General features: G+C 38.9%; 1 protein-coding gene across 1 annotated transcript in view; it reads right to left on the bottom strand.

Moving 5' to 3' along the window:
• WDPCP (WD repeat containing planar cell polarity effector) overlaps nucleotides 1-14,570 on the bottom strand; it is a gene marked incomplete at both ends in the record, with an annotated part of 57,714 nt that overhangs the window by 30,072 nt on the left and 13,072 nt on the right. The window contains 3 exons of the mRNA XM_082480228.1: nucleotides 4,593-4,784; nucleotides 9,252-9,385; nucleotides 12,852-12,966. Coding sequence (XP_082336354.1) covers nucleotides 4,593-4,784; nucleotides 9,252-9,385; nucleotides 12,852-12,966 — 441 coding nt within the window. The remainder of the gene's footprint in view (nucleotides 1-4,592; nucleotides 4,785-9,251; nucleotides 9,386-12,851; nucleotides 12,967-14,570) is intronic.

Below are 14,570 nucleotides of genomic sequence, written 5' to 3'. Positions count from 1 at the left end.
TCAGATGAGAAAAATGTTTGATTTATTTTATGGGTGTTAAAAAAAATGCTTATTTAATTTCACACAGTGAGGCTCCAAATAACAACAAACACTTTAATTAGGAATGTAGAGTGGGAAGTGCAGTGCACACAAGGGTAAAATAGTTTTAAATACAGCACTGTGAAGATGGAAGAAAAAAAACCCCAGCCCTATTTTTAAACATTTCTAAAATAAAAATGCAAGGCTCCTGCTCTAGGTTACTTATTTCGCTGCGTTGTATTTACTGTCCTACATGCAATCTTATTATTTAGATCTTCAGCTGACGTTTATTCTCATTTTCTTTCAAAACGTATCGTCATCATCTTTATCCTGTATTATTCATTGAACTTTTAACCCAACGTGACATCGAGGGTTTAACATTCTTTGCTGTATGTGTGTGAGAGGTATTTCAGCTATTCACTCACACGCCATAGCCGTTTTTTCCGAGCGCTGCAGTAATTGTAGGATAGCTCATTCCTAAAAGACCCGCCGTGTTTATTTCGTGAGTTTGAGGCACAACGTGGAAGCAATAACTATGAAATATTGTCTCTTGGGAGAAAGAGAAATAATATTTTCTCTCAGGCAAATTATTTTTTTTTCCACAAGATTGAAGTATAATTTCAGTGATTCGCACTAGCACTAAATGGAGTGAAAATAAACACGGCAAAGACAAATGCAAAGTACTACAGTAACTAAGCCCCGGCATCATCACCTCCTGGTAATTTATGTTTGCAGAATAAAGTTCATGTTGATTTTAACACGACTTTCTCTCAAAGCATTTAATCTGAGGATGATTTCACATCAGATCCTATTTATTCATAGCAAATGGTTTGAAATGATTTCTGGAAGATTCCTCTCCTGGTTTTGAAATCAAAATACCAGCATTATCTCCACAGGGAGACAATTGAAATAACATCCTTGATCATTGGTACTTTAACGAAGAAGAAACAAACAAACCCCAAGTAATTAAATAAATAAATGGGAGCGTGGATGAGTTTCCCAGAGGAAACCAATGCAGGCAAGAGAGCAGACAAAGGTTCCACAGACACAGAGTGCTGCAGCAACGTGAGTGTGTGCACATAAACATACACTGCATGCTAGAGCGAAGTTGTGTGTTAAACAGAGAAGCGCTTTTTTTTCTTCAGGGGAGGATTCCTCACCAAAACCTATAGCATTTAACAGAGTAAACGCTGATCTCAGACCAAAAAAAAAAAAAAAAAAAAAAAAAAAAAAAAGGGAGTAAACCAAGTCAAGATTTGCAAGGAAATGTAGTTCCTGTTTTTAGAGGAATAATGTCTACCTTTCTACCTTTAGCCTTAATAGTTGCAAATGTTAAAACATAAAGCCACCCAGCACAATTCCAATCCCATTTATAGCCAGTTGAAAATGTAAAATGTATATTTCCTCCATAAAGTTGCAAAGCTGCGCATCATCCCAACACAGAACGCGCAGGTACGGGACAGCATCCCGGTTGAGTCGCCTTGTCCCAGAGCTATTCCTCTCCTAATAAGCGCTCTTCTGGTGGCCAGCAAACACCACTCAGAAAATTCTTCCAGGGAGGAAGCAGCATCCCCTAAATGCCCCATTTCCCTTTGCTCTGCCACACCAACAGGCATGTTGGCAACTGGCAGATCTTTCTGTGGGTTTTGTAGGTCAGCACCAAGGTTCTACACAACGGCTGTGGGTAGCACCCGCTCATTTCCCTAGGCTTGGTTTACTTCTTTCTCATAAACCCAATGTGCCAAACATACGGGTTAGACATTCAGCAATCCCTGCTTTTCTCTTAATTCTAGACAATAATACTGTCTTATCCAAATGATGCTACTATTTTCAAGTAAAATGTTGGTATTACTACACTTCTTTTTGATAAATGCTCCAAACTGAATCAGTTCATGCTTCCCATTCTTCTTCTTCTGTTACCAATAACTATTTACCGGGGGGAAATTCACGTTATTGGTCAAATATGACAAATATGGATTTACTTGCAGGCATAACAATGGCACATCATGTTTTTATTCCAGGTCTATACCTGAGGAACTCTACAAATAGTAAGGGAGTAGAGGCAAATAAGCATGCTTACAGAAACACTGTATTTTTGTGGTATCTGACCTAGTTTAGAAGCTGCCTAGAAACGCTACCTACACTTTTGCTCATGTTTAAGCTATCAAATGACCCTCAGAAGTTCAGGGTGTTAAGTTAAAGTTCCCCTCCAAGACTGCGCAGGGGAAAAAGGCACCTCAGTTAATTGCCGACAGGGGGTTGACGCTACTTCTAGAGCTGCTGGGTTAGGACATCCCCCATCCATGCACGGGAATTTTAACTACTGCCCATAAGGAGCGCTAGAGAAATCATGAAAAAAAAAATCAACAGCAAACAGTACCATAGGTTACACATCATGGATACACAGGGGAAGTGTACAGGCAGAGTATCCTGAGCCTTACACAGCAGCCCACTGAGCATCCAAGAGGCAAAAACATGGAACAGCCTAATTGGAGACCAGCAAGACAGTTTGTGATCTATATACGACTAAGTTTTCCATAGGCCTGGCACAGCGCTTGCTATTTTATTGTCAAACACAGGAAAAAGAAAGTTCATTCAAAGATCTTAGAATTAAAGCAGACAAGTACAGTCAAAGGATCAGAAAAGGGAAAGCAACCGAAGAGTTAAATCTGGCAGTTCTGCTTTTAAAAATAATTTTCTTCTATTTATATTACAATATGGGTTAAATTAAAAGGATGATGAGTTTAGGCCTAAAGGCTGAGGGAATGCTTATTATCGTTATTGTGCTAAGCACCAGTGATGTGCTTGGGACTATACTAGACAGCCTCAGCCCTGAGCAATTTAAGAGTCTGAACCAGAAAAGGATAAAACAAGGTGCATTGGAAGATGCAGAGCAATGCTGTAATTTGGAAATCTCCCTAGAATATAGAAAATGAAATGGAGAATGCTTTAAAGTGACGGGGTGGTTTCTGTGGATTTCTTAGAAGAAATGAGTCTCAAAAAAATCTCAGAAAACAAAGATTGTAAGCTGCTGTGTTGGCAGTAGAGAGTTTTCTGGAAGAGGTGGGGAGGAAAGAAAAGGTATGGGAATGTCACTGCCAGAACCCGGGCGCACGTGCATCCCCGGTAAGAAAGTAGATGTGAAATGTTAGTAAGGCTGAGGTTTCATACCGTCAAACTGGCGCAGGGGCTAGGCTGAAAAAAGTCGCAAAGAAGAGACACACGTTTCGGCTACCCGAGTCATTTTTAGATATGGTTGGGCATAGCTGCAGGGGGAATTGAGAACTGCAGGTGTGTACCAGGCAGAGGAGAGATGAGTCAAAGATGACCGGTGGTGGAGAGAGGTCAACTGAACAGAAGTAAAGGTGGCAGAACTGGAGGCAATTCGAACTTAAATTCTACAGGGATTAATGACTGAAATAAGAAAGAAAAGCTGTCTGAACTACCTTTTTTTTTTTTTCTTTTGCTTTCAATACATAGAAAATCCCAAGGGAAAAAAAACCCTCACTGAAATGAATATTAGTTATCAAAGTAATAATTCCAAGACATTAAAACATTTACATCTTCCCTAATTAAAGAGAACAGGATGTTGTTTATAAGAGCAGCTTATTCTAAAGTGTTACTTAGGGTTTTTCCCCACAGGGAAATAGCCTGTAATAGCTGCTCCAGAACAGCTATTCCGCAGCTGAGCCTCAAGTTTGTGCTCTTCTCCCACAGTCAGTGCCTTTTTAGTCCATGTTAGTAGTGGCTTAAGCTAAACTGAAAAGAAAACTCCAAATACAGGAGCATCTATATGAGATGCTAGTCCAGAACAGCTTTTACATTTTAAATTCAGGCTCCAGTTCTTTTCAGAGTATGCCCACATAGCTTCATTTTTAAGGTTTTTATCTAACACAAGAAACTGGTTTCAGGTATTCTTAAATAGATGAAACAAGAAAGAAAGAGATGAAATGGAAAGATCCGCCTAAAAAGGTAAAGCTAAGCCAGTGTCAGGAAGAGGGTCAGCTCAGAGTCTTGTTCTAACTTGTAGCTTACATTCCCATCTGTAGATGGGGAATTTTGAGTTTTTCTTTAAGAAAAAAAAAAATCATTCCTTGACTTGATCAGTATTCGTAACAACATTTTAAGCATTATCTGGGTGTAGCTAAAATTTTACAATAAACCACTTGAAATAGCTGTAAAATGCCCATCAGTTATCATTGCAGACTACGTAAAACAATTCCATTAGGCAAGCACGCAACAGCTACAGTTCCTAACTCAGATTTGAGTTTTCTAGTGGTATTGACACTTTTCAGTGTCAGCAGCTCCAAAGCTATTCTGTTATAAAGACCTCACTTCCTTGCTACGTTTCTCAGATGGCCAGTTTTGATGTGGAAACAGTAAATGTACTAACTAAGGTGCTTTTTTTCACTGAATAACGAACCTTTGCTTTTCAGATTAGAATGGCTGCTCTTCCTTTTTTATGCTTTCAGCACATCTGTCCTTCATCTCTGCCTGCATATGCCTTTACAGTGGAACAGTTCTTTCGTTAGCAAATGCGAAAAATGACGTAACAAGAGAGTTCAGCACTTTACCTCCAATTTGCCATGCGCACAGCCTAACAGCAATAGGTTGGCTCTGTCCCTCTCACGGGAAATAGGCGACCAAGGCCACGCTCCATGGCTAACTGCTGACCACCAGCAAACGACCATATCTTGCATACCGTTTATTGCCAGGTGACGTTTCATCCTTCTACCTTCTGGTCCGAGCAGATCAATGTAAGAAATCTGATGGAAGAAAAAAAAAAAAACGCAGGAAAATGTTTGAGGTGATGAAATAGCACAGTAGGAGCAATTGGGAGCGTTTACTTTGGATGTGTGAAAGAACATATATATACACAGAGGACTGCGTACGTATATCTTCATATAGGCTGTCTGTAAACGTAAAAAATATCTCCTCAGACAGAAAAAGACACACTCACACTTTTATCTGTGGGGAGGGGATTGGGAAGGAAAGGCATGTGAGTTAAGAAGGAATTTACTGCAATGACTCCAATCAATACCAAAATGTACAGTCATGGTTGCTTGACAGCATCGACCTACACGTAGGATTTAAGCTTAGCCATATTAAATGACAAGTTCTGCAAAGCTGACCAGGGAGCTAAGACTAGTGTTTAAGACGTAATCAAATATTAAATATATTCAACAGCATTTGAGCAAACATATATCTTCCTTTTTCCTCCCTAAATTAAGGAATCCAGATACAAGCCTCCGCTTTGCAAGAGAATACATACTTTTCTGCATAATGTGGATGAGCTACAGCATCATGCGTAAAGTTTATGCAGCTCTTGAGAATTGTGCCTCCTTTCTCAGGAAGGATTTGCGGAATTTATTATTCAAACTCTGTTATTTTGGAGCATGGTTATTTGAAAACATGAGCGGTGCACCATCTGGGTGACACATGCCAAGGAAATATAGATTGCACCGCATTTCTGCTTAAGGAATTAATGGAAGGTTGATAGCTAGGGGAAAAAAAAACTATCTTGCCATTGCTGGTCAGCAATAATCGAACCACTTTCTGGGGATTAAGCGCATGGCTAAGCCTACTGGACCAGACACTAGCAAAGGGCAGGGGGTCTTCTTATCAGAGAAATGCTTCTGGAGCCAGTCTCACTACATGACAGATTGCTTTCATATTCCTGTCTGCAAGGCAACAAAGGATGGCAGTAATGCGATAATGCCAGAGTGCAATGGGTGTTAAGAACCCGTTGCATTTATGTATTGTATTTAGTAAATAATCAGGCTCATCCAAATTGTGATCTCACCACTCAACCAAGGCCATTAAAATCAAGGTTAATGCTTTAATAATCCTTTGCCGTTTTTTTTTCATATGGTCAAAAAGAACCCTTTTCTATTTGCATGGTCATAATATTATTGACCTCTTCATCCCCTGAATACACATCAAAAGGAACTGAAATCAAAGTAATTACCAATGTTGTTCTCTCATGGTAAACATTTAACTCCTTGTACTGTCTCCTCCTTCAGTAAATTGAAATGGATTAAAAAAACCCACAGACGGGAAAAACTTGCCAAAGGTCAGTATTTTCAGAATATCTTGTGTTTTACTTGTCAAAGTACTCTTTAGAAGTGTAAAGATAAAACATACATAAAAGTTAACAGTTAGCTGACGCTTGAATTAAAACTATATATAAAGAGTTAATTTGCTGACAACACATTTATTAGGATGGAAAAACACAAATACTTTCACAGATATTAATTGGTGCTGTATTGCAACGTTACCTGTTTGTAAGAATTTCACCTGTCATAACAGCCACAAATCTTTTGTAAACCTTTACATCTTGTGTTAGACACGGCACTTCCAAACGTGGGCTAACACCACTGAGAAAACGCAGATGATAACAGTTGTTTTTACATTTTGCTGGTCTTAAGACTGTAGTGATTCATACAATAAGTCTTCCTTTCTTTTGTAAAAGTGTAAATAAAATCCAAGGTGGCATCAGTTGGAGTGGACGAGGATAGAGAAAGTAATTCTTCCACGAGGTATGTATTGTGTAAAAAAAAGAAAAGACTTTTGGATAAATATCAAACTACGAGGAGTTTGACTCGTTGACTTGTTCTTATTACTAATAGCACTCCAGCAGCCCAGTACTGCCTCACATCCCCCGCCAATTTCGCCCACCATGAGGCTGGACCATGAGCAATGCGATGTTGCTTCCATCCAGGTACCAAAGAAATGACAAGGTAAGTACAATGGAAATGTAATTATATCATCACATATGATCGGAAGCAAGCATTTCCCTCATGTTAGAAATGTGAATTTAAACCCAAATACTACGTACGTTTCTCAAGGCTACACCAAATGTCGGAGGCGGAGATGAAGGTTACATTCAAATCCTCTGAATCTTAGCTCCCCATTTTAATCCCGTGGCAGTTTTATACCAGGGCAAGCCACCTTTTCCCTCAATTTCTCTTGGAAAGAAATAAAAATAAACGCTAAGGGACTGTTATTTCTAAAGTGTGTATTGTTGCAAGTTTGCAGATTTGCAATTGAGGAGCATCTTTTGTTTCTTTTGTTACCACTGATAGTGACACTACTGTTGACTGCCTCTGTGATCTTTTAGCTTTTGTAAGTTTGACCAAAAGCAGCCCTAAAGAACTCTAATTCAATGCAGAGAGCTGACATAATATTATTGCAGCAGTGAATAATACTTTCTGCTGGCTCATGCCGGTGCAATTTTGAAGATAATAAAAATTATATTTAGCTGCCTAACTAGCGAGCTTCGCACAAAAGAACATTCAATTAAAAAATGCAAATGCCTTTTTTTGGCTGGCAAAGTAATAATCCATAGTGATTCCCACTGATTTCAAGAGAAAGCAAAGTTAACATTGAACATGGAGGCGTTTCTAGAAGCTCAGCTGTGTCAGCAAAGAACCAAACATAACAACCCTATTAAAAAGTACAGCAGATATTTCTGGTTTCCGAGGGCAGAGGGAGTTTTCTATGGATTAGGCTTTCCTTCTTGCCCAAGAAAAAAAAAAAAGCCGCAACCATGAGACCCAAAACATGCCCAGCGATACCCAGGATGAAAATCTATTTTCTAAATGTAAATTAAGTGAGGAGCTACAGCCCTCACAATTAAATAATGAAGGTACTCTTCTGCTCACAACTTCTTCGTTAAAGTTAAAGCTATTAAAAAAAAAAAACCACCCTGGACCACACACTGCCCTTGTTTCTAAAGCACGACCTTTACAAACACCATAGGGCAGGCACAAGCACACGTAATTTTAAAGTAAACTACGTATCAGCTCGGTTCCTGGTGAACAGTGAACTGTCTCAAATCCACGTTATAGAGGTTGGATCAATCTCGCAAACACAAGTCATTGCTGAAAAGAGGCCCTGAACTGAAACAGCCTGGAAAATGTATTAGATATTCATCCTAGCAGAAAATATTTCTACCAAGCAAGTTAAAAGGGAATATGGCAAAACTTAAATTAAACGCATCCTTAAAAAGCTTGCCTTGCAGATGCAAACTCCCCTTATGTGAGGAAGCGAATTACTGAGGGGTTGTCAAGGGGAAAATATTTGCTAGCAGAAGATTGTTTTCCTTAATATTTATCCAGTCTGAAATAAACACAAACTCTCTCTTTTGCTTACTACATCTTTTGACCTTTCTTGGGCAAAGGCTTCTCTCTTCTTCATTCTTGCAGCGAATTCTACGCACCCCCTTTCCTACTCCGCCTGGTCAAAGTTAATTGCCTTTGGCTGATTATTTTGTCATACTGTTGGGAGCACCAAGCACTTCCACCGAAGGTCAGCCCCCTGCCCCGATTGCCAAAGGGCTGACGGTCGAATTAAGTTACATCTACATAACCAAATCCACCCCAAGACACGGTGTAATTCAGTTTGAGATGAGCTGGTTTCCACCCACATCCAAACCAGCTAGTTTAAAGCCAGCTCAGATAACTTGAGACTACCTTCCCACTATTGCTGTGACCGCAGTATACACAATGGGCTGGGAAAAAAAAGGAGTATTTTCATCGTCACTGTGTAAGCGGCGAATTGAGATACAGAGGCACCGAGTCACTTGCCGAAGGTCACACACATCGTTTGTCAGTGGCAAGAAACTCCGCTTCTGTATCTTGAGTCCTAGCTCAGCGGCTTAATTGTAAAACCAGCTCTCCCAACAATACTGTCACCGTAACTAGAGGGAAAATTAAGATTTCTGCAAAGAATTACAACAGTCTTGGAGCTCAGGCAGATGACTGAATTATCATAACTTCATAAGTTTGTGTATATCAGCTGAGCCATAGTAATTGACCATGCGTGCATTTTTAGCCCACAGCAAACAAGAGGTAAAACACATTAGCTTAAATCCTTTACACTGAGGTTTACCATTACAGATTTCGCTTCATGCTTGTTAGATGCTGAGAATGTGCAAAGGGTCAGTTACCGCTGCTCAACTGACAGGAGGTAATCTGTTAAGCAGGGGTAACTCAACTGTGCGGCTGAGCCCTTAACCGAAATACAGTAGAAAATTGGATCCCTCTTGGCACAGTATTTTAATTAATTAACTCAGAATGCCACTTTTTTTTTTTTTTTTGACTTTTCAATGACTGCCGGTTTTAGAATTGGAGCTGTTCTCATCGGTTATACTGCTAGACTTCATCAGCAAGCACCGGCGATTCGCAACGTGAAGTTACTGCAGTATTTACAGTCACCAACGACAGCTATACCTTCAAGTCCAAACAAGAGAGTTTTTCCAGTCTTTTGTTTACATCGGGAGAATCCATCTTCTTTGTAAACTGAATGAAGCAGAGTTGGTTATGATCCTCAAATGACAAGATGATGAAATTGTCTGTAAGAACAGCTGAAAAACAAATAGAAGTTGTCACCACTGCAATACCTGTTTCGAGGAACAAAATGCACTACTGAGCCCTCCGCTGAGACACTGCAAAAAGCAATTTTTTTCTCAAGACAGTGTCTTAAATATTACACTGAAGCCTCCGTAATCTCCTAAAAGACATCAGTGTGTCATCCTGCCAGGACCTACTTGGAAATGAGAAATAAAACCTAGGGAGTACTCTGCTTATATAAACCTGAATAAATTATCTCATACCAAGTTACCACTACATTCAAATATATATGTTTTACGCCCTTCCACGTTCATTTTCATCTTGGTTCAACCTTCAATTCTTTTTTTTTTTCTCCATATGGTAACATCCATCGGTATTTCAGAAATACACCCCAACACAGCATTGCTCATGTTAAGGATGATAAACGCTAATTAGTCCTTGAGCTTTATCCGGTATTTTGACATTGTAAGGTTCCAGGTGCTGCTGCAGACGCCGAGGAGGCTGTTACATCCAGGACTATGCTTTAGAGGGCTTAGGGGTTTGTTGAAAGCTTCACATGGGCCTACCCAAAAGATACAGGTAACTGGGATGGAACCCTTGGAGTCTGGAAAAGCGCAGTGGAATCCCTGCTGTTACCCTAAGGGGGTGCTAAACCAAAATAGTTCACTAGAAAAGTGAATAACTAATTTGACAATGAAAATTAATCAGACAATAGCATCTGGGATTTTTCCCAAGTGCTATCCAGTGGCCACAGATAAAGAGACGTCTGAGAAAGAAGTGAGTCATCAGGGTAACTAGTACCAGTTCACCGAAGAATTGTCCATGAGAATCTGGTTTAAAGGCAAGCTAGGCAAGATGTTTTCGGAACGTAAACTTGGGATCTCCTGCTAAAAGGAAAATGCCACAGAAAGTGGAACCGGACTTAAAAACAAACAAACAAAACCCTGCGGAACAACCTGGAAAAAGGAGGGGGAAAAAAAAAAAAGCATTTGTGACTAATAGCCTAGATACCTAAACATATTTTATATATCTTTAAGTACACTGACAGTTTAGTCTTCCATATAAGCAGTGAAAACTGGCTACTCCGCTTTGCTTTGATTCTGTCCGATTTACAACCAGTTTCATTTTCCAATAGTCATGTACTGGCACAGTGCTGCAGTATCTGGTATGCAAATACTAAAGGGTAAAGTTGAAAGCCAAATAATTGCCTTTGAAATGTAGAATTAGCACTAGCTTTTTTTGGGGGGAGGGGATGGTGGGGGAAGAAACGGTGATAAAATATTTGACAGGGTGAGTTAGAAGCTATAACTGAGATCTGAAACAAGTGAAAATTCAAAGCCACTGAGTATCCTCAATATGTACACAGATAAAACATTTTGATACCCTCACAGACACAGTTTACATTAAAGATGACCTAGAGCACACCTCGGATGCTTCTGACATTTGTTTTGGCTGAAGGAAAGCAAGGGGGATGCCACCATCCCTGCGCAGGTGTGAACCAGGCTCGCAGTCCCTTGATTTCCAGCAGCCGTGGATGTCTGGGGCAGGAAGACCTCAGTGCCACAAAACAATTTAGAAAAATGAGAAATACCCTTTTCTCTTAGGAAAGCAATTTTTCCTATAACCTCTACTTAAATTTATTTTTTAATTTTGCTTATAAACAATAAAAATCAGGAGGACTTTATTAGAGGCGGGAGGATTATAAACACAATCTTAATTCTGTATTTTGTGCACCTTTATTCCAAATGTTAAGAGGACATGATACTCTTGAGTTAGAATGACAACATTTCATAAGTAAATTTGACAGACTGTGATCTTATCCATTTCTACATCTACACAGTTGTTAAAATAAGAACTATTCTTTTTATACAAACTTTTTGTATTAAGTATCGCATTTCTTTCAGCCAATATTATAACCACAGCCCTAATTCCAACTTAGACTTGGAAAGACATGCAATTGCATTGGATTAAAGTGAATTTATTCTAGGACAACATTATGTTGGGGTTCTCACATAAGGATAGTTCAGTATAAAAATGTGTATCTTGAGCGCTATTTGTGTGGGTAACAGAAGTATCTTCTTTTGTTGTTAATGAAAAAATCCCAATGTATTGCAATAACAGGTATTGTGGGTTTTGCTTTTGTTGAACAGAAGCCATCCTGTTTCAGACATAAGTATTACCAAACATGGAGGTTTAAGAAATTCCCGAATAAGTGAAAATAAGGACAAACCATTATAAAATGTTATCTATGGCAGTTTGAGTGGTATAGCTGTAGGAAAAAATATTTGTTGCCTTAGTTGTAAGCTTTTTTAGGTAGCAGCAATTTAAAAAAAAAAATTCTATACTATATTAAGCCAATATAAGGCAAGAGATGTGTAATTTAATTATATATTTGTTATTTACAGACTTTTTAAAAAGACAGAGCATCCTAAATAAGTTCTACAAGCAACTTCAATTTTGGTATAACCTTAGCTTCCATGCTTTCCTACTTTTTGTCACCTGAATGGAAACAGAGGGCAGACAAATCCGAGATGGAACCGGTAACCTAGTAACTTAAGTGAAGAGTAAAAAAAAGGAGTCAAGACATTAAATGCGTTTTACGCTCGCTGTGTAATTAGTTGATCAAAGAATGAGGTTAGGGTTAATTTTTTTGATAGTAAAGATTTTACTAACATAGTTATATTAATATTGTTTTTCGAGACTAAACTACAATATACCAATAAAAAGGGATGAGAGGGACACAGTACTGCAGCTTTCTTAAATAACCAGGCCAATATTCAACAGATGCCTGGGTATGGAAGAAAATAAATCATTAAAGATCAAAGCTCAATCCAGTGTATATTCTCATATACAAGAAATTCCATGTTCTTGATCATGCAGATGCCAAAATATTGACACCTGGTTGGGTTCTTAGTGGACCTCTGTGGGGACACATTGAAAAAGGTACTGTTGTACTATAAAGCTGTTATAAAACTGGTACGTTTTCCTAAGTTTTCTTCTGCATTGAACTAAAAATCAATATTTAGCAGCCACTAGTTAACAACAATAGCGAGATTCTGGAAAGCTAGGAACTAAATCAGAACACCTCCACGTAACTAATATTATCCAGCTTTCTTAATAAGTAAATATTTTAATAATAACCACCCCACATAATTAATCAGTTGGCTAACATTTGGGTCTGTACCATTTTCCTGCTTATGAAGCAAACATGTCAAGTTCGCGTGGCAGGTTCTCGGTGATTAAAATGTATAAGAAACTGAATTTTAGAAAACCGTTCAGCATTTGACAAGCCTGAAAACTTTGATGTTAAATATTATTCTTAAAGTGTTCTCAGTCCTGAGGGTTGTAACTATGGCTTTACATGCAATTACTTGTTGTGTTTGCAAGTCCCCAGTGGCAATAATTAGTCTACCTGTTGACATACTGTTTCTCTACTCTATTGTTAATGCAGGCAATTGATTTGCACGTGGGTGTAATTACCATCACTGATGGTGTCGGAGATGAGCTTCCCCACCAGGGTCCTGTCAATCACCGCTTTCTCCAGCTGTGGCCCAGAAAGGCTTAGGGACACCAATACACCTGAGTGAAAGAGGAGCTAAATCCAAACAGTGAGAAAACAAGACATCAAGAACCATTAATGAAGCGAGACGGTCCAAGGTACATATTAGTAGCTGTCCATTATGTAGTAATCTAATTTTCAAAATTACAAAAAAGACTTCTTGTCGATGTGAAGACGTCAAGACGCCTTATAATGACTTTGAAAGCTTTTTCAATGGAAGGCAGAGGTGTAATGTGACACTGAATTACACAGGTACAAGAATTATGGTTGTGGAACGCTTAAAGAGGATGCATGCTAAGCCCCCAAATGTTGCAGAAAAGTACTGAAGTAGTTTGTTAAAAACAGAGATTGGAATTCTGTGCTGAATGAGTGAAGGGTGATGCTGATCATGCTCTCATCCATGGACCTGATTTCTTCCATATAAAATAACTGCATAGCCTGCATGAAAAAACATATAAAGTTGGGCTTCCTGTAATTTTCTATTATTATGACAGATTAAAACCAGCACCTTTTTGCTATATTATTGTGACAGATTAAAACCAGCACCTTTTTGCTGTCCTTGTTACCTCTGATCATTCATCTATTGTTTAATTTAAACAACAGTGCCCTACCCCAGTACCAGCTGGGGGCTCCTCATAAATTCATGTACTCCTTGGCAAAAGGAGTTCCTCTTAGAAAGCAGGAATTTAAACTATTGGGCAGAACAGACAGAGGCTTATTTCAGAGTGAACTAAATACTTCTGCCTAATTACTCTCTATGAAATGATACATATAATCTTGAAGACTAAGTCACAGTACTTATCAGCTCCTTCTGATGCCGTATCTTGTATGAGAAAGAGAATGCTCAGGGGGAGGAGTCATGAAAACCATTTCTTTTTGCATAATTAAATCATTAAACTTAGTCATCTTCTGAATGTACTATTACAGCAAAGAAATTCAGAAACTAAACCCCATCAAATTCCCTGCTCCATTGTGAGTTGACCTCACTTTGCCAAGGTACTCCAGTAGCAGGTGTATATGGAAAGCTTTATTAGACAGATATCGTTTTCTTAATAACAGGGTAAAAGATAGTCAGAGGTTTATAAAAAAAAAATATTCTGACCACATTAATTGTTTAACTCACTGGCAAACATGGGGTCTACAGAAACCCTCATGTAAAAACAGCGGAAAAAAAAAAATCACAACTGTGACTTTGAGCTTTCACGTGTAGTACTGAAAAGACAAATGTATTTTAATTCATCTTCCAGTGCCACCTCTGGCACCGCAAGCCGCCAGGCTAGACGACCTCAGTGGCTAAATTCAAGAAGTTTCAGGCCAGCTCTCATTCCTGCTACGTAGCAAAGGTTCGGAAGGACCCGTTCTGGCAGCTAGGTTCATCTCCCTCCAATCAGTTAAAAAAAATAAAAAGCATAATTCGTCCAGCAGAGGCTATACCAGCCCTAAACTTGCTGAAGGCTCTTTTCTCACCAAAGGAATCCTCAGCAGAAAGATGGATGCAGGAATGTACAGAGGGCTCACCGAAGGGCAGAAATCTGCGACTCCGCTCTCACTTCTACCTAACAGGAGAATTTTAAAGAAATCTCTGTGCTTTTAAAAAACTTACTACTAGAGAAATACTTGCTCTCGTAGGAGAATTTGTC

Source organism: Vanellus vanellus, assembly GCF_965231255.1.
Source record: "Vanellus vanellus genome assembly, chromosome: 3".
NCBI classification, from domain to species: domain Eukaryota; kingdom Metazoa; phylum Chordata; class Aves; order Charadriiformes; family Charadriidae; genus Vanellus; species Vanellus vanellus.
The sequence above is the reverse complement of the archived record's forward strand: the minus strand, read 5'-3'. Positions and strand labels throughout refer to the sequence as shown.